A 26,909-nucleotide genomic window follows, 5' to 3' on the forward strand; every position below is an offset into this window, starting at 1 on the left:
ACGTAGGACTTGCTAGTGAAATACAACTGAAATGTGATAAGTGTTCATACATGACCACCTTTTGGAACAGTGTTGCAGAAACTGCAACTGAAGAAAATGGTAGCAAAATCTACGAACACAACAACGAGCGATGCTTGCTTTAGACAAGGAACGCCTTCGGGCTGCAGACAGGGCTGTAAAGAGTCTAGAAATACAAGCTAGAGTAAACAGGAGGAGGAACAAGAGGAAGCTGGAGGAGGAGTTTGCAGAGGATGAAGATAATCCATCCTATGGACCTGGAATGCACTAAAAAGTTAATCCAATCTTTGTCGCTCGATTCCCAAAACTTTTATTTTCTCATACTAATTACATGTTTTCTAAGGATCTTCCAAACCTATTTGTTTCAAACTTTCAGTAAATGTTACACAGTACCTTCTGCATAATTTAACACAGCCTTTTTCCAAAAAACTATATATTTTGATATCAATATAATGGAAGGAAACATTCCACGTGGGAAAAATTATATATAAAAACAAAGATGAGGTGACTTACCGAACAAAAGCGCTGGCAGGTCGATAGACACACAAACAAACACAAACATACACACAAAATTCAAGCTTTCGCAACAAACTGTTGCCTCATCAGGAAAGAGGGAAGGAGAGGGGAAGACGAAAGGAAGTGGGTTTTAAGGGAGAGGGTAAGGAGTCATTCCAATCCCGGGAGCGGAAAGACTTACCTTAGGGAGAAAAAAGGACAGGTATACACTCGCACACACGCACATATCCATCCACACATACAGACACAAGCAGACATATTTAAAGACAAAGAGTTTGGGCAGAGATGTCAGTCGAGGCAGAAGTGTAGAGGCAAAGAAGTTGTTGAAAGACAGGTGAGGTATGAGTGGCGGCAACTTGAAATTAGCGGAGATTGAGGCCTGGCGGATAACGAGAAGAGAGGATATACTGAAGGGCAAGTTCCCATCTCCGGAGTTCGGATAGGTTGGTGTTGGTGGGAAGTATCCAGATAACCGGGACGGTGTAACACTGTGCCAAGATGTGCTGGCTGTGCACCAAGGCATGTTTAGCCACAGGGTGATCCTCATTACCAACAAACACTGTCTGCCTGTGTCCATTCATGCGAATGGACAGTTTGTTGCTGGTCATTCCCACATAGAATGCATCACAGTGTAGGCAGGTCAGTTGGTAAATCACGTGGGTGCTTTCACACGTGGCTCTGCCTCTGATCGTGTACACCTTCCGGGTTACAGGACTGGAGTAGGTGGTGGTGGGAGGGTGCATGGGACAGGTTTTGCATCGGGGGCGGTTACAAGGATAGGAGCCAGAGGGTAGGGAAGGTGGTTTGGGGATTTCATAGGGATGAACTAACAGGTTACGAAGGTTAGGTGGACGGCGGAAAGACACTCTTGGCGGAGTGGGGAGGATTTCATGAAGGATGGATCTCATTTCAGGGCAGGATTTGAGGAAGTCGTATCCCTGCTGGAGAGCCACATTCAGAGTCTGGTCCAGTCCCGGAAAGTATCCTGTCACAAGTGGGGCACTTTTGTGGTTCTTCTGTGGGGGATTCTGGGTTTGAGGGGACGAGGAAGTGGCTCTGGTTATTTGCTTCTGTACCAGGTCGGGAGGGTAGTTGCGGGATGCGAAAGCTGTTTTCAGGTTGTTGGTGTAATGATTCAGGGATTCCGGACTGGAGCAGATTCGTTTGCCACGAAGACCTAGGCTGTAGGGAAGGGACCGTTTGATGTGGAATGGGTGGCAGCTGTCATAATGGAGGTACTGTTGCTTGTTGGTGGGTTTGATGTGGACGGACGTGTGAAGTTGGCCATTGGACAGGTGGAGGTCAACGTCAAGGAAAGTGGCATGGGATTTGGAGTAGGACCAGGTGAAACTGATGGAACCAAAGGAGTTGAGGTTGGAGAGGAAATTCTGGAGTTCTTCTTCACTGTGAGTCCAGATCATGATGTCATCAATAAATCTGTACCAAACTTTGGGTTGGCAGGCTTGGGTAACCAAGAAGGCTCCCTCTAAGCGACCCATGAATAGGTTGGCGTATGAGGGGGCCATCCTGGTGCCCATGGCTGTTCCCTTTAATTGTTGGTATGTCTGGCCCTCAAAAGTGAAGAAGTTGTGGGTCAGGATGAAGCTGGCTAAGGTGATGAGGAAAGAGGTTTTAGGTAGGGTGGCAGGTGATCGGCGTGAAAGGAAATGCTCCATCGCAGCGAGGCCCTGGACGTGTGGAATATTTGTGTATAAGGACGTGGCATCAATGGTTACAAGGATGGTTTCTGGGGGTAACAGATTGGGTAAGGATTCCAGGCGTTCAAGGAAGTGGTTGGTGTCCTTGATGAAGGATGGGAGACTGCATGTAATGGGTTGAAGGTGTTGATCTACGTAGGCAGAGATACGTTCTGTGGGGGCTTGGTAACCAGCTACAATGGGGCGGCCGGGATGATTGGGTTTGTGGATTTTAGGAAGAAGGTAGAAGGTAGGGGTGCGGGGTGTCGGTGGGGTCAGGAGGTTGATGGAGTCAGGTGAAAGGTTTTGCAGGGGGCCTAAGGTTCTGAGGATTTCTTGAAGCTCCGTCTGGACATTGGGAATGGGGTTACCTTGGCAAACTTTGTATGTGGTGTTGTCTGAAAGCTGACGCAGTCCCTCAGCCACATACTCCCGACGATCAAGTACCACGGTCGTGGAACCCTTGTCCGCCGGAAGAATGACGATGGATCGGTCAGCCTTCAGATCACGGATAGCCTGGGCTTCAGCAGTGGTGATGTTGGGTGTAGGATTAAGGTTTTTTAAGCAGGATTGAGATGCAAGGCTGGAAGTCAGAAATTCCTGGAAAGTTTGGAGAGGGTGATTTTGAGGAAGAGGAGGTGGGTCCCGCTGTGACGGAGGACGGAACTGTTCCAGGCAGGGTTCAATTTGGATGGTGTCTTGAGGAGTCGGATCATTAGGAGTAGGATTAGGATCATTTTTCTTCGTGGCAAAGTGATACTTCCAGCAGAGAGTATGAGTGTAGGACAGTAAATCTTTGACGAGGGCTGTTTGGTTGAATCTGGGAGTGGGGCTGAAGGTGAGGCCTTTGGATAGGACAGAGGTTTCGGATTGGGAGAGAGGTTTGGAGGAAAGGTTAACTACTGAATTAGGGTGTTGTGGTTCCAGATTGTGTTGATCGGAATTTTGAGGTTTTGGAGGGAGTGGAGCTGGAAGTGGGAGATTGAGTAGATGGGAGAGACTGGGTTTGTGTGCAATGAGAGGAGGTTGAGGTTTGCTGGAAAGGTTGTGAAGGGTGAGTGAGTTGCCTTTCCGGAGGTGGGAAACCAGGAGATTGGATAGTTTTTTGAGGTGGAGGGTGGCATGCTGTTCTAATTTACGGTTGGCCTGTAGGAGGATGCTCTGAACAGCCGGTGTGGATGTGGGAGAGGAAAGATTAAGGACTTTTATTAAGGATAGGAGTTGACGGGTGTGTTCATTGGCTGAGTTGATGTGTAGGTGAAGGATTAGGTGGGTGAGGGCAATGGATTGTTCAGTTTGGAACTGGTATAGGGACTGATGGAAGGAAGGGTTGCAGCCAGAGATGGGAACTTTGAGTGTGAGGCCTTTGGGGGTAATGCCAAATGTCAGACAAGCCTGCTTGTGGAGGGTGGCATGCTGTTCTAATTTACGGTTGGCCTGTAGGAGGATGCTCTGAACAGCCGGTGTGGATGTGGGAGAGGAAGCCTGCTTGTCTGACATTTGGCATTACCCCCAAAGGCCTCACACTCAAAGTTCCCATCTCTGGCTGCAACCCTTCCTTCCATCAGTCCCTATACCAGTTCCAAACTGAACAATCCATTGCCCTCACCCACCTAATCCTTCACCTACACATCAACTCAGCCAATGAACACAACCGTTAACTCCTATCCTTAATAAAAGTCCTTAATCTTTCCTCTCCCACATCCACACCGGCTGTTCAGAGCATCCTCCTACAGGCCAACCGTAAATTAGAACAGCATGCCACCCTCCACCTCAAAAAACTATCCAATCTCCTGGTTTCCCACCTCCGGAAAGGCAACTCACTCACCCTTCACAACCTTTCCAGCAAACCTCAACCTCCTCTCATTGCACACAAACCCAGTCTCTCCCATCTACTCAATCTCCCACTTCCAGCTCCACTCCCTCCAAAACCTCAAAATTCCGATCAACACAATCTGGAACCACAACACCCTAATTCAGTAGTTAACCTTTCCTCCAAACCTCTCTCCCAATCCGAAACCTCTGTCCTATCCAAAGGCCTCACCTTCAGCCCCACTCCCAGATTCAACCAAACAGCCCTCGTCAAAGATTTACTGTCCTACACTCGTACTCTCTGCTGGAAGTATCACTTTGCCACGAAGAAAAATGATCCTAATCCTACTCCTAATGATCCGACTCCTCAAGACACCATCCAAATTGAACCCTGCCTGGAACAGTTCCGTCCTCCGTCACAGCGGGACCCACCTCCTCTTCCTCAAAATCACCCTCTCCAAACTTTCCAGGAATTTCTGACTTCCAGCCTTGCATCTCAATCCTTCTTAAAAAACCTTAATCCTACACCCAACATCACCACTGCTGAAGCCCAGGCTATCCGTGATCTGAAGGCTGACCGATCCATCGTCATTCTTCCGGCGGACAAGGGTTCCACGACCGTGGTACTTGATCGTTGGGAGTATGTGGCTGAGGGACTGCGTCAGCTTTCAGACAACACCACATACAAAGTTTGCCAAGGTAACCCCATTCCCGATGTCCAGACGGAGCTTCAAGAAATCCTCAGAACCTTAGGCCCCCTGCAAAACCTTTCACCTGACTCCATCAACCTCCTGACCCCACCGACACCCCGCACCCCGACCTTCTACCTTCTTCCTAAAATCCACAAACCCAATCATCCCGGCCGCCCCATTGTAGCTGGTTACCAAGCCCCCACAGAACGTATCTCTGCCTACGTAGATCAACACCTTCAACCCATTACATGCAGTCTCCCATCCTTCATCAAGGACACCAACCACTTCCTTGAACGCCTGGAATCCTTACCCAATCTGTTACCCCCAGAAACCATCCTTGTAACCATTGATGCCACGTCCTTATACACAAATATTCCACACGTCCAGGGCCTCGCTGCGATGGAGCATTTCCTTTCACGCCGATCACCTGCCACCCTACCTAAAACCTCTTTCCTCATCACCTTAGCCAGCTTCATCCTGACCCACAACTTCTTCACTTTTGAGGGCCAGACATACCAACAATTAAAGGGAACAGCCATGGGCACCAGGATGGCCCCCTCATACGCCAACCTATTCATGGGTCGCTTAGAGGGAGCCTTCTTGGTTACCCAAGCCTGCCAACCCAAAGTTTGGTACAGATTTATTGATGACATCTTCATGATCTGGACTCACAGTGAAGAAGAACTCCAGAATTTCCTCTCCAACCTCAACTCCTTTGGTTCCATCAGTTTCACCTGGTCCTACTCCAAATCCCATGCCACTTTCCTTGACGTTGACCTCCACCTGTCCAATGGCCAACTTCACACGTCCGTCCACATCAAACCCACCAACAAGCAACAGTACCTCCATTATGACAGCTGCCACCCATTCCACATCAAACGGTCCCTTCCCTACAGCCTAGGTCTTCGTGGCAAACGAATCTGCTCCAGTCCGGAATCCCTGAATCATTACACCAACAACCTGAAAACAGCTTTCGCATCCCGCAACTACCCTCCCGACCTGGTACAGAAGCAAATAACCAGAGCCACTTCCTCGTCCCCTCAAACCCAGAATCCCCCACAGAAGAACCACAAAAGTGCCCCACTTGTGACAGGATACTTTCCGGGACTGGACCAGACTCTGAATGTGGCTCTCCAGCAGGGATACGACTTCCTCAAATCCTGCCCTGAAATGAGATCCATCCTTCATGAAATCCTCCCCACTCCGCCAAGAGTGTCTTTCCGCCGTCCACCTAACCTTCGTAACCTGTTAGTTCATCCCTATGAAATCCCCAAACCACCTTCCCTACCCTCTGGCTCCTATCCTTGTAACCGCCCCCGATGCAAAACCTGTCCCATGCACCCTCCCACCACCACCTACTCCAGTCCTGTAACCCGGAAGGTGTACACGATCAGAGGCAGAGCCACGTGTGAAAGCACCCACGTGATTTACCAACTGACCTGCCTACACTGTGATGCATTCTATGTGGGAATGACCAGCAACAAACTGTCCATTCGCATGAATGGACACAGGCAGACAGTGTTTGTTGGTAATGAGGATCACCCTGTGGCTAAACATGCCTTGGTGCACAGCCAGCACATCTTGGCACAGTGTTACACCGTCCCGGTTATCTGGATACTTCCCACCAACACCAACCTATCCGAACTCCGGAGATGGGAACTTGCCCTTCAGTATATCCTCTCTTCTCGTCATCCGCCAGGCCTCAATCTCCGCTAATTTCAAGTTGCCGCCACTCATACCTCACCTGTCTTTCAACAACTTCTTTGCCTCTACACTTCTGCCTCGACTGACATCTCTGCCCAAACTCTTTGTCTTTAAATATGTCTGCTTGTGTCTGTATGTGTGGATGGATATGTGCGTGTGTGCGAGTGTATACCTGTCCTTTTTTCCCCCTAAGTTAAGTCTTTCCGCTCCCGGGATTGGAATGACTCCTTACCCTCTCCCTTAAAACCCACTTCCTTTCGTCTTCCCCTCTCCTTCCCTCTTTCCTGATGAGGCAACAGTTTGTTGCGAAAGCTTGAATTTTGTGTGTATGTTTGTGTTTGTTTGTGTGTCTATCGACCTGCCAGCGCTTTTGTTCGGTAAGTCACCTCATCTTTGTTTTTATATAAAACTATATATTTTTGAATATATAAATAAAAAATTGCAAAAAAATGTTGTGAATTTTCATTACAATTGAAAAAAAATCATCTTTAATAACTGAACTAAAATTTAGTATAATCCCTGTGTTAAGTTGTAGCCCATATTCCAATAAATAATCTGTAAAAAGTTCAACTTCCTACCTCAAATACTTTGTGAGGAAAGATGTAATTTATAAGCGTTATTTTAACATTGCAAGTATAGGGCATTCCGGAGCCCCTTAAGGGGCTTGGGAGGAGATTGTGGACATACACACATAGACTCTGCTTAGAGCTTCGTCTCCAAACAATACAGCTCTCTTTGAAACAGTTTCATAAGTTGCTGGCTTCCAAAGTTAAGATTAACGGCAACCCATATTATAGAGTGGCAACTTGGAACCGAAGCGAAATGAGACCCCATTATCATACATAGTTTTCTGTTTGTTTTCCAAGTCGATGATGTATCTCTTGCCTATTAAAAGTGACCCTGTGTGCATTAACGTGGATAACAATGTTGTCATTTCCAGACCTTCACAAGGACATCCCGTGTTTGAGAATGGCTGCAGCAGTAGCAGCCTACCGGTGCCTGCGTTCCCGGAGGGTGCTGTGCCCCCGGCTAGGGGCACTTCTCCCAGTTCTTTGGACGCCACCACAGTGGAGGACAACAGCTGCCAGGCTTCAGGTAAGGCCGAGGGCAAAATAAAATCGTGTCTTCTGCACTGAGTTCACCAAGGAAGATACAGGGTAAATTCCAAATAACTGGCCACTGTAGTATAATCTCTGAAAATTTTGAACGGCATTCAACCAGCCACGTGCTTAATGCTTTGTAACTAACAGAGTATCTTATGTACATTCTTGGAGCCATTGTGTTGCAAATGGCAGTGTGTCAGAACAATATTATGTAGGTGACAAAGTTTTTACAATATGCTTATTTTTCCAGAGGAGCTTGGTGTGAGCTGCGCATCAGCGTCCGAAGAAGTGCAGACTGTTCTCAGTCGCGGGGGATCCCTGAGTTCACTGAGTGTCGACTCCCTCGGCTCGACGGAGCCGACGCCCTCGGAGCAGGCCCTGCTGGAACAGTGCATCAATTCGGGAATGCCGAAGAGCCGCGGATCGTCCTCTCGGGCTGCTGCCTGTAGAATTCCCCTGCCGGCAAGTGTCGACACTGTGACTCTGTCTGTAGACGTTACTCTTTCAGAATGAATGTGTCAGAATGAATGAAGTCTGTGAACTGATGTGTCTCAAGATTTTGTCGATGTAGGTCCTGAGTAACACAACTCGTATAAATTTTATAAGGTGTTCTCATAAATTGCTTGAATTAACATACAGAGTATCTGGAAATATAACAATGAAAACAATCAGTTTTTGACAAAATCAGGTAATTGGATAGATAAAAAAAATTTGCTTACCAAGTGGCGGCTGAACACACACAAAAGATCATAATTAGGCAACCTTTTGGAGCCAGCAGCTCCTCCTTCAGGCAGATAGGTTGAAGGGGAAGGAAGAGGGGTGAAGGAAAAGGATTGGAGAGATTTAGGAAAAGGGGTAGATTTCAGGGAAGTCACCCAGAACCGTGGCTCAGGGGAGACTTACTGGACGATAAGTGGAGACTTACCATCCAGTAAGCACCCCTGACCCAAGGTTCTGGGTCACTTTTCAAACTCTTGTCCTTTTCATAGACTTGTCCAGCCCTTTTTGCTCACCGCTCTTCCTTCCCCTTCAACCTTTCTGCCTGAAGAAGGAACCACTGGCTCCAAAAGCTTGCCTAATTATAATCTTTTATGTGTGTGTTCTGCTGCCGCTTGGTGAGTACATTTTTTTATCTAAGTTGTTACCTTAGAACATCTGGAAATGAGCTGATGGTTAGCAAAGATTTGCATCTCAGAGTAAGTGCTGTCTACCAATTTTCACACTGTTGTATTTCATCAACATTTAGGCAGATTGCTAGTAGCGGGGCCGACATGTGCAGGTCACGTTTGTTTCAACTGGAACCACATGCCCTAAACAACATGAACATGCTTAAAATTTCGGTCCGATTGTATGCTATTAGCGAACGAAAAAATTTAACTGTAGAACAGATCCAAAGTTAAGTTTCAGTATCATTTTTAATTTACTTTTGAAGCTGCCAATTAATAATGTTCTTATCATGTCAGAGTCACACACTTTCACTTCGTTGGTCATAATCCTGCCTTTTTCTGTGGATAAAATCATTAACAATGATAGGAGCTTATCAGTCCCCTCAAATAATTGAGAATTCAGCATCATTCCTGCATGCAAAATTGCTCAGAAGTTACTTTTGTTGCACTTAACGGATGCACACCGCACCAAAAATTAAATCCAACAAAATTCATTCTTCTATAATCTCTTGAGATATATATATATATGACATCGTCAAGAATACAAAGGTACTTCAAAAGTCGTCCTTTTTGGAAGTACCCATGATTTCATTATGCGTCTATTCTGTGTGCTGAGCATACTGTATGAATTCCACTTCTGACTACTCAGTTACCAAACCTACAATGTCGTTCAATCCTCAACAGTGTCTAGACTTGCACTTGCTATGTGGAAGCCCGAAGAGAACTACTACATAAAGGAACAATACATTGCTCATTGTAAGTGTGAGGAACACAGTATGCTTGCATCAGTAAACACTCTTTGCCTCTTTCTTCTCTGTTGGTAGAACATGTTGAAAATTCAGCTGCCCCTGTGATTGTAAATAATAACTTTTTCCTACAGTTGTATAAATTGATATAGAAACATCACGTGTGAAAATGCATAAAATAAGGGAAAGCCAGTCACTCGCTTATAGGGGACCAATGAGTGGTACACAGAAACGTGTTACAGAAAACAGTATTTACACTGCTTTCAAGCTTTTATTCTTTTTCTAGTAAAAGTACACATATTCATACACACACAATCACCCAAATGTACACTAGGAGGATCAGTGTGATCAATTTCAAAGCTGTATCAAGGCATGTAAACTGACATAATCATTGTCAGTAGAGTTCACTAACTGGGAATAGAAATAGGATCAAAATGTGTGATAGTGTACACATGGATTTACACAAATGCAAGTCTCTATGTATTCAATCAAAAGTGTATTATCTTTAAAATGGATTACACATATTTTATATGAATAATACTTTTAAAGCAAAGTTTATTATTTTTATCTATATACTGCACATGCTGTATTGGGTTTTACAGAACTGGAAATAAGAAATCAAATTGTTAGCCAGCTGCATGGAAGAGATCCATGCCCATTCACACAATAATAATGAGGAATGTACCTGTTCACTTCAACTGAGTAAAGACGGGCAACGAGCAAGAGAGTAGCCCATTTCAGTAAACACAGTGTGTTGCTGACTGAAATGAAATCAGTTGCATGTGCTCAACACAATTTTTGTGTCGATTGTGGTACAACCCTCTCCACTTACAACAGCATTCTGTTCTGGTATCAATGATAGGTGTGCTGCAGATTGTACTGTACCTCAGCTCTACCGTCGACCATTTTCCATCGGCCCTTGTTCCCTCCACACTATGCTGACATTGTACGCGACATTTCCCAGTTGGGACATTTTGGAAGTACACTGTGGCCACCTCAATTGCTGGACCTGTCCCCATCATATTTGCTTTAGTGGGTTCAATAAATTTTAAAACATGTCTGATTTGTGTGATTGCTGTTCCAGATTTGTGTGGCCAATTAGTGGAGGCCTTAGGAATCACCATATCAGTGATACTTTCACACTGTAAATGGTGCTAACATAGAGGCCTACTAAAACTGTCCTTAAAACAACCCATTGCAACATAGGCTTTACAATTAAGAACCCTTGTTTTTCATCATTTTTTCCTAGATGTGTTACACAATACACTCTGAACAGAGATCAAAGAGAATTCAAAGGAAGAAAGAATGTAGATTAAGGTGTAATGTCCTATCAGAAACAAAATCATTAGACACAGAGCCAGGCTTGGACTTTGGGAAGGATTGTGAGCGAAACTGACTGTGTGCTTTCAAAGGACCCATCCTGATATTTTCAATAAGCAGTTAAGGGAAATGATGGGAAACCTAAATGTTGATAGCCGGATGGGAATTTAACCTTGCCAAATGTGAGTCCAGTTATGCTAACCTTTCCCTGTTCAAGGAGTCAGAGAATTGTTAATATTCACTTGCAGCCTGTACAGAATGAAAGTTAAATAACATTAAAAAAAGCAACAAAGGAAGTGAGCCACTCACATGCAGGTGAATGCTAAGTGGCACACAGATACTCATAATAGAGCAGCTTAAAAGCATTAATAAAGCAAAGTCGACCAGTCTAGATTGCATACCAATGAGATTCCTTTCAGAGTATGTTGATATAATAGCTCTGTATTTAATAGCCATATACAGCCACTCACTTGACAAAAGATCTGTACCTAAACACTGGCAAGTTGCATGCGTCACACCAGTACTCGAGAAAGGAAGTGGGAGTAATGCAATGAATCACAGACCCATATTACTGCTTCCGATTTAACATTCTGAATTATCTCGAGGAAAAACAACCCGTTGTCTCACAGTCAGCACGGATTCAGAAAATATTGTTCTTGTGCGATACATGTAGCTCTTTATTCCCACGAAGGACTGGGCATTATTGAGAGGTGATCTCAGTTTGAGTCTATATTTCTAGATTTCCAGAAGACTTTTGATACCCTTCCTCACAAGCGAGTATTGTTTCAGTTGTGTGACTGGATTTGTGATTTCCTGTCAGAAAGGGGACAATTTCTTGTAATCGATGGAAAGTCATCCCACAAAACATGAAGTGTTAAGTCTCAAGTTATGAGTTGCAACAGAGTCAACAACTTTACTGATGCTCTGCCACCTGCATGATCTTCGTGATTGCTTTTAAGTTGATTGTTTTCTTATAGTTGCCTTATTGTTGTTTCTTGAATCTGTGACCTAGCCTTGCAGTCCCGCTCCTTGTACCGTGTGACATTGTCTCCATCTGCAGAGATTGCTTATTTGTCTGAACTTCATCTCCAACCCAAATCTCAGAATAGAGCATATGAGAATTAAGTTTCTCAACAGCTTCTTTCAACTATTTCTGATTGTTGTCATAGTAGGCATCACCTCTTGTACTCTGCCTTACAAAACACCACCAAGCTGCGATGCCAAAGCACAAGTGACCCTTTCGTGGCAGGTGGATTTGCCCCATTGGCGTCACGCCTCAGTGACGTTCTGTGCTCACGTCTCTTGAACTGACACTGTACATTTAACAAACCAGCACACGAACAATGGGAAGTTCTTACATGCTAACAACCTAAACAACATTTTTACATGAACCTCTTTCATCTCATTGTGAGAAAGAGAGGGAACATCAGGTTACACCACAAACAGAAGTGAAATATGGCATTCCACAAGGAAGTGTTATAGCCCCTCTGCTGTTCCTAATCTGTATAAAAAATTTAGGAGACAATATGAGCTGTTATCCTCTTAGATTATTTGCAGATGATGTTGTCATTTACCATCCAGCAGTCATCAGTAGATCAAAACCAATTACAAAATGACTGACAGGATCTCTGTATGGTGTGAAAAGAGGCAATTTATCCTAAATAATGAAGCTTGTGAAGTCGTACATATGAGCACTAGAACGATCCATTAAATTTCAGTTATACAATTCTAAAGGCTGTCCATTCAGCAGCTAAATACCTAAGAATTACAATTACTAACAACTTAAATTGGAATGATCACATAGGTAATGCTGTGGGGAAGGCAAACCACAAACTTTGTTTTATTAACAGAACATCTAGAAGATACAAGATATCTGCTAAAGAGACTGCCTACACTATACTTATCCATCCTCTGCTAGAGTATTGCTGTGCGGTATTGGTTTCGTACCAGATTGAATTGACAGAGGACATTGAATAAGTTCAAAGAAGGGCAGCTCGTTTTGTATTATTGTGAAATAGGGGAGAGTGACACAGATATGATACGCGAGTTAGGAACAATTGTTAAAACAGAGGTATTTTATGCTGTGGCAAGATCTTTTCATGAAATTTCAATCTCAATGTACTATTATGAATTCAAAAATATTTTGTTGATAACCACCTGCATTGGGAGATATGATCATTGTAGTAAAATAAGAGAAATCAGAGCTTGTGCTGAAAGATTTAAGTGTTTGTTTTTTCCCTGTGCTGTTAGAGAGTGGAATGGTAGTGAAATAGTGTGAAAGTGGTTTGATGAACCCACTGCCAGGAAATTAAGTGTGGATTGCAAAGTGGTCATGAAGATATAGATGTAGATAACAGATATGATATTTGCATTAATTTTTGAGGTACAGTATCATGCTCCTCTGGTTTAGTTTCTCTGTCCTCAATCACTCACAGAATAATTACACATTTCAGGTGCTAGTCAATATTCTGACATGTTCTGTGTGTGTGGGTCCACATCATGTATCAGTGGATGATTGGATGCTTTTAAATTTCTTACCGCCAAATCCATCCAAATTTGCATTACTATAATATATATAAACAAAGTACTTCCCACAAAGAAGAGATTTACAAAAGAATAAAAAGAAATTTGGAGTTTGTAGGTTTATGAACTATTTATTAGAGACACAGAGTTGACACAGCAAGGAAAAAGGAAGAATACTGCCTAGGAGAATACCAAGGAGTGATACGGTTAAATGAGAATCTAAGGTTGAGCAGAAGTAATCAGCAGTGTGTGAGGGTGAGAAAGAATGAAGCCTAATCAATGGGAATTTAAATAATTGTGCAGTGCTGATGTAGTCACATGGAGCACTTGTCAGCCAAGTAGTAAAGAAGGGCTCTGTTCAAGAAAGAAGGCAAACTGACAACTTATCATTTCTTATCTCATGTGCCTGTCAAGATAGGCTAGTGTAACAGTAAGGTAGGATAGACGGGCACTGTGTGTCTTATCGATTTGTGCATGTGTTTACTGTCCCCTGAGACACTAATCTGTCCAGCTTTGCCAGTGATCAGTACTTTTGAAAGTCACCAGAGTTTGTTTCCTTTGCGTGTCTCTCCACTGCTGCCGCCCTAAGTTGTGGATAGCTATTGATTATACAATTACATGTACTAGCTCTTTTGTCCCAAGTATGCGTCTGTGTTATTTATGGTGAGTAAGATGTCTTACTCATTTCATTTTGCACAATTCATGGGGCACACCAGCTCTGTAATTTGTGTGTTCAATAAGAAAATTTCATTTTTGGGACATACGTGTTTGAAAAATTAACCAGTTTCAGCAGAAACATATAAACTAAAAATTATGCTATTAACAAAAATGTTATTTGAGGCTTTACATGCAAAGTAAAATCCAGTGAAAACAAAAATGAACACACATAATATGAATATCCCACAGACTACTCCAAAGTGTAATGTAAGTGTAATTTTCAACTGAAAACAATTGGGGGAAAAAAAGGAATTTGTGGAATAACTTCACTAAAAGAAGGGATTGGTTGATAGGATGAATTGTGAGATGTCAAGAATCCCCAATTTGGTATTGGAAGGGTGTGTGGGTATTGAGAGACATCAAGATTGAATATGGTAAGCAGATTCAGAAGGATGTAGGTTGCAGTAGTTATTCAGAGATGAAGAGGTTTGCACAGCATCGAGTAGCATGGAGAGCTGCCGGAGGCTTAGGACTGAAGACTACGACGGCAACGATGACATCGACATTGGAATTACTAAATATTTCACCTCCTGGAGATAAATTCTGACTGACAATTCTGCCTCAGTGTTGTAGATTATATTAACACAATATTGTAATATTTGAGTCTGTCTAATTTCAGACCAGGTGTCAGATTTGGTTTAAGTCAAGTGCACAATGATTGGTCTCCATTAAGTTTGTCTCCAGGTGCTTCTGTCACCTTGCTCTCTTGTCCTATGCGTTCAGGTCTCTATATCAGGAATGATGGCTCGGTGCTTGCAAAATGTGTGTATTCTGTTTTGGCAGTCCTCATATGTGAATTACTGAGTACAGGCTATTACTTACAACCAATGTCTCCATCAGAGAGTCTGTAATTTTTTGTATTACCATTGCTTTAATCAGGGTCTTAGTGGGCTCACATTCCGGGGAATTTCATCCTGTCACTCTGCTTCCATCCTGGCACTAATTTACAAAATTCCCCAAAAGATCTGCAAGAAAATACTGGGAAGGATATTTTTGCTGAGATTGTAAAGTGTGCACTTTCTGTGCACTCTTTCAAACATTGTCAGTGACCTTGGCTTTACATTACAAACAAGAAGTGGAGGTAGTACTTAAATTATGGAACACATTCTTTTACAATGAAAACAAATGCTAATCTATATGAAAATATATTCTAGGGAAAAGCAAGCCATGTGTTGTCTACGCTTTATATATGTACTATGTTTGCTAAAGAGAGAATGTAAGGGAATACTTGTAGAACTACCCCAGCCCTGCAACTGACTAAAGTTCCTTCACAAAAGGTACTAGCATTCACAGGTTTCTTCTTTTGCACCATGAAAACTGCAAGGGCCACTTTTTTTGAACACTGCACATTTTTCACACGAAAAGAAATTTTAATTTAGTACTATGCAGAGAGTGGATTCAGTACTGCCCCACATCACTTTTGAAGCATTTCCTATGTGTTATGGCCTAATTATGGTGTGTGTCACAACTGTTATTATTCATCATGAAGTATTCATACTGTGAACTTATTTTATGTATTTATCTCAGTCACAGTAGTGTGTGCAGAAAAAAGTTGCTTAGTAGTGTTGCATTTGCAATAAGTATTGCAATATTGTAAATTTTGGATTTTCCAAACTTTCATCAAGTCTAAAATTGAACTGTAACATTTAATGTGAATTAGAATTTTTGGTACATAGATATGAGAGGTGGACTTTAGTGAAAACATCATTAAAACTGGAGGGACACAGAATGAGATGAATGTTGAAAATTGCTGGGAGAGAGAGAGAGGAGATGAGAAAATTGATTAGGGGTGGGGATGGTGTAGAAGGTATGTTACGACTGTGGAAGGAGGTGAGTGAAACATGTAGCCAGGCAAATAAGTGGTGGTTGGACCAAGGAAGTTCTTTGCTGTTGTGGAGCGAGTTTTCTGTGTGTTGAAGTTTGACAAAAATAAGTGTGCTACAGCTGTTCAATCGATGTTTAGAACCAAGGATGGTAAGAAGCCACCAACAAGGAAGGCTATTTACCACTGGCACAACAAATTTGTTATGACAGTGTGCTTGAGGCCAGCAAGGAGAAGCACACATGGTAGTGGGAGTGAAGTGAATGTGGAGCATGTACGAGAGACATTCGTAGGGAGTCCAAAGAAATCTGTGCGTCGTGCATCCCGTGAACTCGGAATGACTCCATTGACAGTGTGGAAAGTCCTGCAACAGAAGCTCTATATGAAACCATTCAAATTGGAGCTAGTGCAGAAGCTCTGTGATGACGACAACATTCTGAGTTTTGTTCGCAGTTGCAACAATTGAATGAGAATGAGGATGGCACTGTTGATCGCTTAATTTTTAGCGACGAGGTCAGTTTTCACACTAATGGGGAAGTGAACAGGTTTAATTGTTGAATCTGGGGTACAAAGCATCAACACGAATTCATTGAATTCAAGGGTGATTCGCCAAAGGTAAATGTTTTTTGGCACCTTGTCACGTCGAAAACTGTACGGGGCATTCTTCTTCGCCGAGAACACTGTCACTGGATATTCCTACTTGGACATGTTGCGGCAATGGCTGATGCTTCAAATGCAATTGGACTCTCTTTTCATCTTTCAGCAGGATGGGGCTCCACTCCTTTTCATCGTGAAGTTCGGGGGTATCTGAACACGGAGCTTCCACTTCGATGGATCGGCCGTGCCACAGAAGGGGACAGATGTTTCATGAAATGGCATTCCCAGCACCAGATCTGACTCTGTATGACTTTTTTCTGTGGGGACACATTAAACATCTGGTGTATGGACCGCCCCTATCACGAGAGTAGCAGAGCTCCAGGAGAGAATACGGGAAGCGACTGCCACAGTCAATGACGCCATGCTGGGATGGGTATGGGAAGAATTTGGTTGCCGTATTGACGTCTGCTGGGTCACTCATGGTTCGCATAAAACAAAAAAATAAATAAATAAATAAAAAATAAATAAATAAATAAATAACGGAATTTCTCTTCAAAATGCAATATGTATGACATTTGTACAATGTTTAGTTCTTGTACAATAAATAATTGAAAGTGTACCTGTACTTTATGTACGAGGGGGGACCCAAAAGAAACCGGACTCTGAGGGCGCTGCCACTCATAGAAGTCGTGCAGGGTTCTCACGCTAGATGGTGTTAGTAGAGACCTTCATGAAACAGCTGTGCAGACGGCGTCAGTGTAGAGCTGAACGTGCAAGTGTGGTATTGTGTTTCTCTGACTGTTGGCGGGTTACCTCTGCGAAGTCGTTATGGCAACTTTAAAAGAACAAAGAGAGTGTATGAAATTTTGTTTCCTGCTCAAAAAAAACTGTAACGGAGACACACTAAATGCTCTAGGATGCTTTCCAGGATGACGCCATGAGCACACAGGTTTTCGAGTGGTTTGGGCGCTTTAAATGTGGTGAGATGTGTGTTTAAGACCAAGCTCATTCTGGACGCCCTTCAACATCGCGAAATGAGGAGAACATTGAGAAAGGTCCGCCAAAAGATCAACGAGGATCGTCCCCAAACGATCAACCAAATTTCAGCAAAGACAGGAATCAGTTGGAGCTCATGCCAGCGGATTTTGAGTGAGGATTTGCACAGGAGATGTGTTGCTGCTAAATTTGTTCCCCGCCTTCTCACACAGGAGCAAAAAACCATCCGCATGAATGTGTGTCAGGACTTGAAAACAGAGATTGCACGTGATCCAAACTTCTTGAACAAAGTCATTACAGGGGATGAGAGTTGGTGTTATGGGTATGACCCAGAAACCAAGCAAGCGTCAAGCCAGTGGAGCACTCCCAACTCTCCCAGACAAAAAAAAGCAAGGCAAGTGACGTCAAATGTGAAGATGATGATCATTGTCTTTTTTGATGTTAGTGGAATTGTTCATCGGGAATTCGTACCCCCTGGCTAGGCTGTTAACCAGCACTTTTACTTGGATGTTTTAAGGCGTCTGCGAGAGGCTGTGAGGAGGAAACGGCCGGAACTTTGGCGATCAGGTGACTGGTTTCTGCATCGCGACAACGCTCCAGCACACACGGCCTTACGAGTGATCCGCTATTTGGCATCTCAGAGGTGGTCTGTCGTTGCCCACGCTCCGTATTCGCCGGACCTATTCCCGTGCGACTTTTTCCTATTTCCACGAATGAGAAAAAAAAAAAAAAAAAAAAAGAACGCTAAAAGGGGAGCTTTATGACGATTTGGAGGCAGTAAAAACAGCTTCGCAAAGGGCGCTGGACAGTATCAAACTTGAAGAGCTCCAAACATGCTTCCAACAGTGGGAAAAGAGACTTGACAAGTGCATCGCATGTAATGGAGAGTATTTTGAAGGTGACTGAAGTAATTTTGTAAAAAGGTTCATCAATAAAATCTTTATGACAACAATCCAGTTTCTTTTGGGTCCCCCCCTCGTACACCCTGTATTTTTCTGGCAATATGCCAGCATTCTGTTGTGGTACAAGCCATGGCAGATATCTATTACTTGGCCCTTCACACCAGAACATCGACCCATATATTACAGGTTGGCCTTGAATAAACAGCTTTACCCCATACTTTCCAAAATAGTGTGTAAGCACATGTGTACTTGTGTTACCGCAAAAGACAAAAGACGGAAAGCATTGCATCTGATTTTTGTCTGCATGAAGCTAATGTCCTTAAACAGTCAAGTCACTGATTTTATAAAAGGGATGCAACTACCCATGTTATCCTTTACTGCAGTAATAAGACGTTCTGAGAGAATATGTAAACTGTTATTTCTCTAATACAAATGTACACCAAGAAGTCATACTTACCTATCAACTAGAAGGCCGGCTAGGCAGGCAGATAATCCGTTTTCAGCAAACCAAGTTTTCGTCGGCGCACGGAATAATGCTAACTTAACAGTGAAGGTTAGATGATGATTTCAACAGTGGTATGAGTCAGTTGGAAGAAGTATATACTAATACCATCTGTTGGAAGGTAGAACAGAGTTGTAGTATAAGAAGTTTGAACCTCCTCTGCAAAAATCCTTCTGAAGGACAACAATGCATCTGGATTAAAAGTCTACATCTACATATGCATCTGGATTAAAATTCTACATCTACATCTACATGATTACTCTGCAATTCACATTTAAGTGCTTGGCAGAGGGTTCATCGAACCACAATCATACTATCTCTCTACCATTCCACTCCCGAACAGTGCACGGGAAAAATGAACACCTAAACCTTTCTGTTCGAGCTCTGATTTCTCTTATTTTATTTTGATGATCATTCCTACCTATGTAGGTTGGGCTCAACAAAATATTTTCGCATTCGGAAGAGAAAGTTGGTGACTGAAATTTCATAAATAGATCTTGCCGCGATGAAAAACGTCTTTGCTTTAATGACTTCCATCCCAACTGGCGTATCATATCTGCCACACTCTCTCCCCTATTACGTGATAATACAAAATGAGCTGCCCTTTTTTGCGCCCTTTCGATGTCCTCTGTCAATCCCACCTGGTAGGATCCCACACCGCACAGCAATATTCTAACAGAGGAAGAACGAGTGTAGTGTAAGCTGTCTCGTTAGTAGACTTGTTGCATCTTCTAAGTGTCACGCCAATGAAACGCAACCTTTGGCTCGCCTTCCCCACAATATTATCTATGTGGTCTTTCCAACTGAAGTTGCTCGTAATTTTAACACCCAGGTATCTAGTTGAATTGACAGCCTTGAGAATTGTACTATTTATCGAGTAATCGAATTCCAACGGATTTCTTTTGGAACTCATGTGGATCACCTCACACTTTTCGTTATTTAGCGTCAACTGCCACCTGCCACACCATACAGCAATCCTTTCTAAATCGCTTTGCAACTGATACTGGTCTTCGGATGACCTTACTAGATGGTAAATTTACCATCTGCGAACGACCTAAGAGAACTGCTCAGATTGTCACCCAGGTCATTTATATAGATCAAGAACAGCAGAGGTCCCAGGACACTACCCTGGGGAACACCTGATATCACTTCAGTTTTACTCGATGATTTGCCGTCTATTACTACGAACTGCGACCTTCCTGACAGGAAATCACGAATCCAGTCGCACAACTAAGATGATACCCCATAGGCCCGCAGCTTGATTAGAAGTCGCTTGTGAGGAACGGTGTCAAAAGCTTTCCGGAAATCTAGAAATACGGAATCAACTTGAGATCCCCTGTCGATAGCGAATAAAGAGCTAGCTGCGTTGCACAAGAACGATGTTTTCTGAAACCATGCTGATTACGTATCAATAGATCGTTCCCTTCAAGGTGATTCATAATGTTTGAATACAGTATATGCTCAAAACCCTACTGCAATCCGACGTCAACGATATAGGTCTGTAGTTCGATGGATTACTCCTACTACCCTTCTTAAACACTGGTGCGACCTGCACAATTTTCCAATCTGTAGGTACAGATCTATCGGTGAGCGAGCGGTTGTATATGATTGCTAAGTACGGAGCTATTGTATCAGCGTAATCTGAAAGGAACCTAAACGGTATACCATCTGGACCTGAAGACTTGCCCGTATCAAGCGATTTGAGTTGCTTCGCAACCCCTAAGGTATCTACTTCTAAGAAAAATGTTTCTTTAAATATCAAACAATGGAAAATCCAGGATGGAATGTAACAGTATTATTGTATATACTTATATGCAGTATTATTATATACACTTTAAATATTGTTTGTTTGTTGTGACTGCTCAGGTGGACCGAAACATGCAAGCACAGAAGGCAGAGGTGCTCAGCCGAACGCGTAACCACGAGCACGGCATCGCACAGCTCGAGTCGAGAATGGCAGTCCTGTCTCTGAGGACGGCCGACGACGACGGAAGCCGACCGCCAAAAAACGAGAGGCTGCCGCCTCCTCCTCCTGCTGCTGCCCAGACTGCGGCGGACGGCGGAGGCGGCGCAAGCACCACCACCACCGTCACCACCACGGACACGGCCACCACCAGCACCAAGCCGACGGAGCAGCTCCTTCCTCGAGCACATCCGCCGACTGGAGGGGCACCGGACAGCAGCCCGAGTGTTCCTGCCGGAGGCCTCCCCGCGGCCGTCGGTAGAGTCTGCGGTGTGAACGGTCGTCTGGCAGACTACGAGTCTTGCCGGACGGAAACTGCCAGTAAAAGTGGCTCGACGGCAAGTGACGAAATGGATAACAGGCTTCGCGATACGGATACGAGGGAGGCTTTGTCTGCAGGCGACAGTGGCAGTTCTGTCAATAAGACTGACGTAGAGATTCGACGGTGTAGAGTAGCGTATACCGGTGACGCGGACGGGGAACGACTGCCGAGCGAGGAGAGACTCGGTGGGGACGTCTTTGTGGCGGATGGCATCACACCGGCAGACGCTTGCACTTCGGATCTTGCACCGGTGTGTGTTGACAACAGGCTGTTAGATGCGACAGTACGAGAGACGAGGACGGTACGTAACGTTCTGCCGTGCCACTCACCAGGAATTTTTGTGGAAACTGATAAGGATGAACCACTTTATGACAATGACATCCGAGATATCAGAGATGTTATGGCAGAGTGTGAAGTTTTCAGTAATGAAACTGAAGCCTATTTAGTTGAATCTCGTATCTCTGCAGATTGTTCAGAGGATGTTAAGGACTCTGCTGATGGTAGAGTGACTGCTGACGAGCCCTCGTTGTTGGAGAGCGAGCTGAAGTTCAGTTTAGAACTGCCTCACTCGACACCGAGTCCCGATAAGCTAAGATGTACAGATCAGGAGTATTTGTTAGGGGACCAGTTAGATATCTCTCCCAATCACAATGTTATGTCACTGAATGTTGATGTACACAGTAACAAAACATACGAGTTTCAGTGTGACAAAGGCCATGTCCCAGAAAGAGCACGTGATGTGCTAAAAGAACAGTTTGTGTCTGATGGTGACGAACTCGGTTCTGCAGAGGAGGAACACCGAGGAGTAGATGCACAAGTGACAGCTGTCTGTGATAGTGCTGAAAATATCCTCAATCTCAATGTGAAAGAGGAGGATGACAGTCCTGGGGATGGGTTTTCTGATAGGGCTTATGTCAGTGAACCGGATGTCGTCAATCTCGGAGACCTCGATATCGCTCGGTCAGTTCTCGACGAACTGGATAAAGACAGCATTCCTCGTAATGTCATAGAAGGTGAATCTGCAGAACACCTGCAGGTAGCAGAAGAGGCGTGTACTGACATTAGTGACGTCATGATTGGCCTGCTGGACAATTTGGAACGTGCAGAGGGTGCTGTCGGTACCATAGGAGTCGCCGATCTCTCTTGTACTTCGGAGGCGAAGTTGGCATATAAAACTGATCTCCCTGATGAGGCCACAATCCAGTCAGAGAAGTTTGCAAGTGTGCCTGATGTGAGACAAGAGGTTAAGAGTTCATTATCGAGGTCTGAAGCTGTTGCCGCTGTAAGCGAAGCAGCTGTGACACCTTACGAGATTGTGGGTCCTCGTAGTGAATCTAACACCGACTCACTTTCAGATGTCAATCGGCACGACGGTGACATTCCCGCGGCAGTCGGCGAAGAGGTACCGTGCTCGGTACGAGCTATCGCCATAGCTACTCCGGCCGACGCTTCGCCGAGGAGAGGGAGACGAGACTGTAAACCGTCGATCCAGAGGCTGCTGAGTGACATTCAGGAGCACACCCTCGTCTCGCCTACCGAAGGCTCCGGTTTACAACTCGGTCTCGAATCCACAGAAACTGATTTAGAGATGCCGGCGAATGTAGTGCCCGACGACCGTACGTATTCTCTGGACTCTCTCAGCCCCGACTCCAATCTCAACAGGCCCAACATAGCGACACCCGGCTCGTATTCGTCAGAGTCGAAACAGAAGGAGTCTCCCTCGGGTGACAGGCTGCCGGAGTGGCCGACGGAGGAGAATGCTGCAGCCAAGGTGGAAGGTGCCGAGTTAGCGGAAGGCGCTTTTGGCTCGGTGCGGCCCAGGCTGCCGACTGGTGACCACACGATATCTGATGTCGATTCTGTGCAGACGCCTTCACCACTAGATGCCGGTGGACCTTTGGGGAGGACCGGAGTTCTAGACTCGGCTATCGTAATGCGACAGAGCTACGGTGCTGGGGACACGTGGAACGAAGAGGTAAAAGTAAATGCTTGCTTTACTTTTTTTAAAAAAAATTATATTTATAAATATAAAGTCTGAATATGTCTGAACCGCATACACTAAGTATATGGGAAGAAAAATAGTTTTCAGTCTCTAACAACCCTACCACAACAGAGGTAAAAATTTAATTATGACTGTGGTGTTGCTCACGCTGCTAAATACTGCATTTTCGGGCAACAAAAAAGTTATTATGTGGCAGGTGTCATTAGAGCACAGTTAATAAAGTCATTTCATGTAATAATGAATAAACTAGGCACTCATCTTTTCGTGTTTCCCACGCTGGTCTCGTAAAATCATGGCTCAATCATCGAAAATCTAGGTGGTGATGATTCCAAGCTCGGATGCGAAGAGGCCTAGGTTTTATTCTGCTATATTCAAAAGTTTTATAGATATGTTTCACAAACCATTCTTGAAGATTAAACCTTTGAAAGTTAGCACAATGGTGATGTAAAAAAATAATCAGCACTCCAAATTTAAGTTGCACTTCCTTTTTATTGCTTTTGTTGCAATGTCACGTAACACACAAAACATAACTTCACAATACAAAACATACTTGAAAACATCTTCCTCAAAATTTATAAGCTAACTACAATATGCGTCTTTGCAACATGACGTCCAAGACTTGACTTTTTCAAGGTCCGACACTCTAACAACTAACTGCTTACGCGCCCAAAAATCAGAGTTACAAGTACGTCAAAGATCATAGTGACAAAAGAAAGAATACACATAAAAATAATATCATTGCAATATAAACATATTGATGTATCAAAAGTACCTCTACATTAATGAAATCAAATCTAAATGCTGTCTCAGAAATATGTTAACTACTTTACAGAAACACATTAGAATTTTGCTGGTATCGAGAGGTTCAGGTGAGCTGCCGTAATAGTTACGTAATTCAAGAACCGTTACAAGTCACAAATAGGTCTGTCTTATTGAATTGCACAGTACAGTTTGGGCTCTGTCAGTTCACTTCTACACAGTTGTAGTCTGTTTCACTTTTATAACATCAGCTAGTTTGTTCTCTAATCTGTACTTTCCACAAATTTAATGTCTTTTAATACAATAATATATACAACATGTTTGCTGTTTTTGGTGATTTTGGCATTCAACTTTTGTGGTGGATATGACACTTCGTGAGGACACTGTTGTTTATTCAGTGTCTTTAGCCAGAGCTACCTAGTTTGGTAGAAGCAGAAGTAGATTGACTCAGGCCAAAAGTGTCGTTCGCCTGGCCACTGCCAATATTTACTCTGATTTCCCTTCCAAACAAATGATTGTCTTGCCTTTTACTAAAGATTTGTGTAGAGGGGAATATGAAATGAGTTTTGTCTGGATAGATGTGGGAGAATCCCTGACGGTAGTCTTTGAAGGATAATTGGTAAGTAGATAAATAAAACAAACTACTAATCTAAAACTACAATGCTTGGGCATATGGTAGCCTTTATGATGTTATTGTCATGCCATGTTGTGCTCTGTAGTAAATTAATGTATCTCCGGACGTACAACGAAGCATTTGCGTGACAATTTTTAATGAAGTGCGATATGAAGCAGTAAACTTGCGTGCAGTGTATGGCAGTTCTCTCTTTCTATTTCAAATAGCTGGTTCAGTGGCCATTTTAAGGGCGGGAAGCTCGCTTGGAAATGAATAAACAAACAACAGTAGTGCGTGTGGCATTGTGGAGTTTGTGTTCTCAACTCATCTTTGGCTTTCAAGACAGGTGCAATAGTTGCTAGCCTACAGTACACAGCGCACAATCGCCAGTCGACTGTGACAGTCATTGACCAGTGGTGTGAGGGGTTTAGAATCAGATTCTTGTGAATTAAAACTAAAAACATATTAAACAATTCTGCAGTAAAATACAATATCGATTTACTTTACCTGACAGATGCAAGGCATAGCTAAATGTAACTTGTAATTGCACAAGCAGTTAAGAGTATAAATGTTTGCATGAAAAATTTTGTGACATTAAAGAGCCAGCCCTGCATGAGGAAAGTGTAGTTTGTTTGCACCTCCCCTCCTTCCACACCACCACTCTCCATGCCACTGACATTTTGTAGTGTACCTGTGGGTGAAGCTTGTTTTCTGCACTCCCACACTCGGCAGAGAACTCTGTCAGGATATTGTGAACAAATAGTATGTGGCCTTAAAATCAGGCTATTAAACTGAACATAAAGTTGTGTGATACAGCTGTATGGAAAAATTGGCATTGTTACTGGAATAAAATAAATTTTTGCCTGGAAAATGTTCTGAGACCATGGCAGCTGTATTTGGGTCTTCTTTTTTTTGCGTTTTTCACATTTCTCTGTGGAGTTGGCTTTCTTGATGGTATCTGGCAATCTTTGTGGCAACTGGTGGCCGGATGCCGCCCCTGACATCACCACTCTCCTGAGGACGGAAACTTTACATCACATCTATCTGCATTTAGAGTAAAGTCAGAGAACATTTGCTAAATGTTTGCATAGCATTTATCTGAGTCAGGAAATGTTTACCAGCCCGGCAGTTTTACATAGTTGGATCTGAGAAACCACCTAAAAAGCTACATCTGTGCTGTTCACCTCACGAGCCCTAGTTGTTAATCTGCAAAGTGGATTTGATCCGGGGCTGACTTTCCTCCCCAAAATCCCAGAAGTGGCATGTTAACGTGCTCAGCTATCTGACCCAACTGCATATTGATGTTTTGCAAGTACTTCAGAGATCCAATAAACTTACTGGAGAAGAATTGGACAAAAGTTCACCTGAAAATGGACTACATAAAACAAATATATTTTTGATAATTAAATGGACACCCTAGCTGCAAACAGGCATTGATATACTTCATTGGGGACATGATGAAAATGTGTTCCCCAAAGCGGGATTCGAACCTGGGATCTCCTGCTTAGATGGCAGAGCTCTATCCATCTGAGCTCAGATGGATAGAGCTTTTGCCATGTAAGCAGGAGATCCTGGGTTCGAGTCCCGGTCGGGGCACACATTTTCAACATGTCCCCAATGAAGTATATCAACACCTGTTTGCATCTATGGTGTCCATTTAATTTTCATTTCATTTCTAGCAAAGCTGCATGGTCATCAACTGAAACTGTTCTTTCGGGAACAGATACTACCATCATATATAGTTAAAATGTATTTTTGCTTGAAAAAGGTTATTTACCCAGTTCGAAAAATTCACTCCCCACACTTGTCATTATCCATTTAGTGATGAAATTTAAGTGTCTGTGGTTTCAGGAAGTGGTGTACTAGTCAGTGTAGAACTTGTGAAAAAAATTGTGAGTTCCATAATTCATTATTCACTCTGCAGCAGAATTTGTGTGTGTGAGGAAAGTTCTTGATAGTCTAGATACTGCAGCACATAGCAGCTGGCCCTGGGATGTTTTTTAATGTTTTTTAAAGGAAATTTGATGGTAAGTTGAAGGTTTGAGTGCACTGTGAGGTGTAGGAAAATTGCCTTCAAAAGACAGAGTCATCGGAAAGTTCACGTACATGAATTGTCTGTCAAATGACAAGTAAGATATATCCTGTTATCTACAATATTGCATAGAACTCTTACGCTCTTATGCCACAGTGCAGTCTGGTCGGGTTTGTACCAGACGTTTGGTACGACTTCTAGATATCCCTACGTTTTCAACCTGTAAAGTTTGTATATTCCATATTAATTAGTTTTAAAATCAGCACTTGTTATATTTATTGCAAACAATGTAAAAATTTAGGAGTTAGGGGGAATCTATCCTCACCATATTGTTGTTTAATGTACTCCAGATAGATTAAATGAATAAAAAATATTTTGATAAAAA

The 26,909-nt window shown here is 43.4% G+C and overlaps 1 protein-coding gene across 1 annotated transcript in view; it reads left to right on the top strand.

The window, feature by feature from the left end:
- LOC126427981 (uncharacterized) overlaps positions 1–26,909 on the top strand; it is a 724,905-nt gene that overhangs the window by 641,936 nt on the left and 56,060 nt on the right. The window contains exons 29-31 of the mRNA XM_050089866.1: positions 7,380–7,534; positions 7,793–8,004; positions 20,700–23,093. Coding sequence (XP_049945823.1) covers positions 7,380–7,534; positions 7,793–8,004; positions 20,700–23,093 — 2,761 coding nt within the window. The remainder of the gene's footprint in view (positions 1–7,379; positions 7,535–7,792; positions 8,005–20,699; positions 23,094–26,909) is intronic.

This window comes from Schistocerca serialis, chromosome 12, assembly GCF_023864345.2.
Source record: "Schistocerca serialis cubense isolate TAMUIC-IGC-003099 chromosome 12, iqSchSeri2.2, whole genome shotgun sequence".
Taxonomy (NCBI): domain Eukaryota; kingdom Metazoa; phylum Arthropoda; class Insecta; order Orthoptera; family Acrididae; genus Schistocerca; species Schistocerca serialis.